We start from the raw sequence: 2,528 nt of genomic DNA on the forward strand, positions 1-2,528 counted from the left end.
GCACTTGTAAGTTCCACCAGGACAGGGCTCCATCTAGGAATAGCCCAGAAATGTAAGTTACTTGTTGGTCTGGAGCGCACTTGCTCATTCGGAGAACAGATTCCGTCTTCTCGGCCCATCTGACAAAAGCAACAGCACCTCCGGTGCCGACAAAGTTCACAGGCTTGCAGTCTAGGAACTGCTTGTAGGTGCACCCTGCACATACGTTAGAATATACAAATGGTATTAGCGAACGTGCTATAAATATCCAAATGTATCGCATTATGTCCCAACGACCTAACATTACCATGAGGTGGGTTGTTATTGTCGTTGTTGTTGTTCGAATTGCTTCCACTGGTTCCTCCTTGTGAGGCTGCATACTGCGCTATGGCGGCAGCAATGATTTGTTGAAGTTCTGCCTCGTTGGTAGGCATGCGTGCCTGGCGTCTCGGTGGCATCTTCTAAAAGATGGTTCATATAGGTCAGGTCATAATAGTAAAAGCATACGTATGTAGCAACAACATTACACATAACATCTCATGTTATAAATAAATTAATCACATAACATCTCATGTTATAGAACATAAACAATCAATCAAACATCACATATGATGAGAATACTGCGATTGCACTGTCATAAATCGAGACCACAATGTAAGTTTTACAAGTACATAACTGTATCGTACGACATCCATGACTAAGGGCCACATCGCCCTGGTCCAAAACTATCACATCAGTGTCAATAACATCCAATATACAAAACATCAAAAATCATAATCATCCAAAATGCGGTCTCCAAAAGGCTGTAAAGTCTGCACAATCGCCGTCCTCTCATCAAAAGTCTACCCAATTCGTATAAAATGGCCCTAAGCTGATGGCGGTGGAGGAGGGGGAAAACGAGAAAAGATTAAACGTCGCATGTGAAGCCAATCCTCCTCCATAGCGCGATGAGAGCGCAACAGGTATGCTATCTGCTGCTCCGGAGTCCAAAAACGAGCAGCAGAATCGGGAGATAACGTACGAGGAGGGTGTGATACTGCAGGTGGAGTCTGGCACTGGCACGGGAGTCGCTAAGCTCTCTCCAGCTCCTGCACGCGACGGGTCAGCGCCTCCTGCTGTATCATGAAAGATCTGAGAATATCCTCTGTAGAATAACCCATGTGGTAAGGATGATAAGGATCAGATGGTGGCATAATGGGTGGCGAAGTCCAGAGGAACGGCTCACTAGATGGAGCGAAGGATGGTATAGCAGATGGGGTAACAGGGGGAACAAAAGTATGATGAGGAATCGGAGGTACAAACTGATCTCCTCCTGTCATGAAAGGTGTATGACCAAAAGGTTGACGAGATGAGCCCTCTCCAGGACGTGGCGGAGGGATGTCCTGGAGAAATGTAACAGGAAGGTCTGCGTGATGCGCATCTGTGACGTGTGCGGGAAACAAAGGTGCATCAATAGGAGCTGAAGCAGGGGCTACAGGTGGTGTAACAGGTACCACGAAAGGTGGGAAATCATCATCATCGTCTATCCACCCATTGTGGGTGTGAGCATATCGTGGATCAATATGGGTTGCGAAAGGTGCGTGATCGAACTGCACAGGTACAGGATCAGGAAGAGGGGCAACAACAGGATCAGCAGGAATCTCAGCAACATGAGGAGCATCAATATGAGCAGCATGATCATCCTCCAACAGTGGAGCAACAACAGGATGATCGTCAACAGGTAAATCATCAACCAAAGGAGCAACAGCAGGTGCATCGACAACTGGCTCAAGGGCCACAGCAGGCTTCGGATCAACAAACTCCATGTCAAAGTCAGCGGGATCAGCAAACACAAGATCGACAGGGGCTACGGGATCCTCCATGGGCTGATCTAAATGAATAAACTCAATGTCATGATCGGGATCAAAGCCGGGTGGAAAAACAGGATCCGAATCATCATCAATGTCATGACCAAACTCAAAGCTAGGGGCAGGGGCAGGTGCAGCGGATGATGCCATATCAGGGTCTGTGTCACGCGAATGATGTTGCACTCCCTGCGTGTGTGAAGGTGCAGATGCCACAGACTCAAAGGAGTCTGGGACAGGAGAATGGACGGGTGCCTCCTTTGCAGGAGCATCAGCAAGAAGTAGGATATCACCAACAGTAATATGGGCCTCGCCCTCAAAGTCATCCTCGAGTGGGTCCTTATCAAACAAGTCGACGTCGTCGTCAGCGACTACATCGAGGGGCATCTCAACAATGGGATAAGCTGCAAGAGGTACAGGAGCAGGGATCACCGCGAGCGGCAAATACCCAACAAGATGGCCATCAGCGGGCTCTACTACGACATCGGGCAGCGCAAAGGGCTGGAAGTTGTCATCGTCCGTGCTGGTAGTATCTGAAGTATACACCTCGTGCTCTGATGAAACTATGTCGTCTGATACTATAGGCATGGGGTCCGTAGTGTCCGACTCTCCAGTACCAGATGAAGGCATGACGTCTGTAACACAAACGCACATATGCACAAACAATCAATCATATTATCAAATAAACATATTAGTCACCAATGA

At 48.0% G+C, this 2,528-nt stretch overlaps 1 protein-coding gene across 1 annotated transcript; it reads right to left on the bottom strand.

Moving 5' to 3' along the window:
* Nucleotides 1–676: 676 nt before the first annotated feature.
* LOC110870111 (leucine-rich repeat extensin-like protein 1) lies at nucleotides 677–1,976 on the bottom strand. The gene is made up of 2 exons (XM_035976022.1): nucleotides 1,136–1,976; nucleotides 677–693 (listed from the first exon to the last, which is right to left on the bottom strand). The coding sequence occupies exons 1-2, from the start codon at nucleotides 1,974–1,976 to the stop codon at nucleotides 677–679; spliced, it is 858 nt and encodes a 285-aa protein (XP_035831915.1).
* Between the last annotated feature and the right edge of the window lie 552 nt (nucleotides 1,977–2,528).

Source organism: Helianthus annuus, chromosome 8 (genome assembly GCF_002127325.2).
Source record: "Helianthus annuus cultivar XRQ/B chromosome 8, HanXRQr2.0-SUNRISE, whole genome shotgun sequence".
NCBI classification, from domain to species: domain Eukaryota; kingdom Viridiplantae; phylum Streptophyta; class Magnoliopsida; order Asterales; family Asteraceae; genus Helianthus; species Helianthus annuus.

Excerpts from the sequence above, each read along its gene's own strand:
- LOC110870111 (XM_035976022.1), bottom strand. The coding sequence starts at position 1,976 with ATGGCATCATCCGCTGCACCTGCCCCTGCCCCTAGCTTTGAGTTTGGT.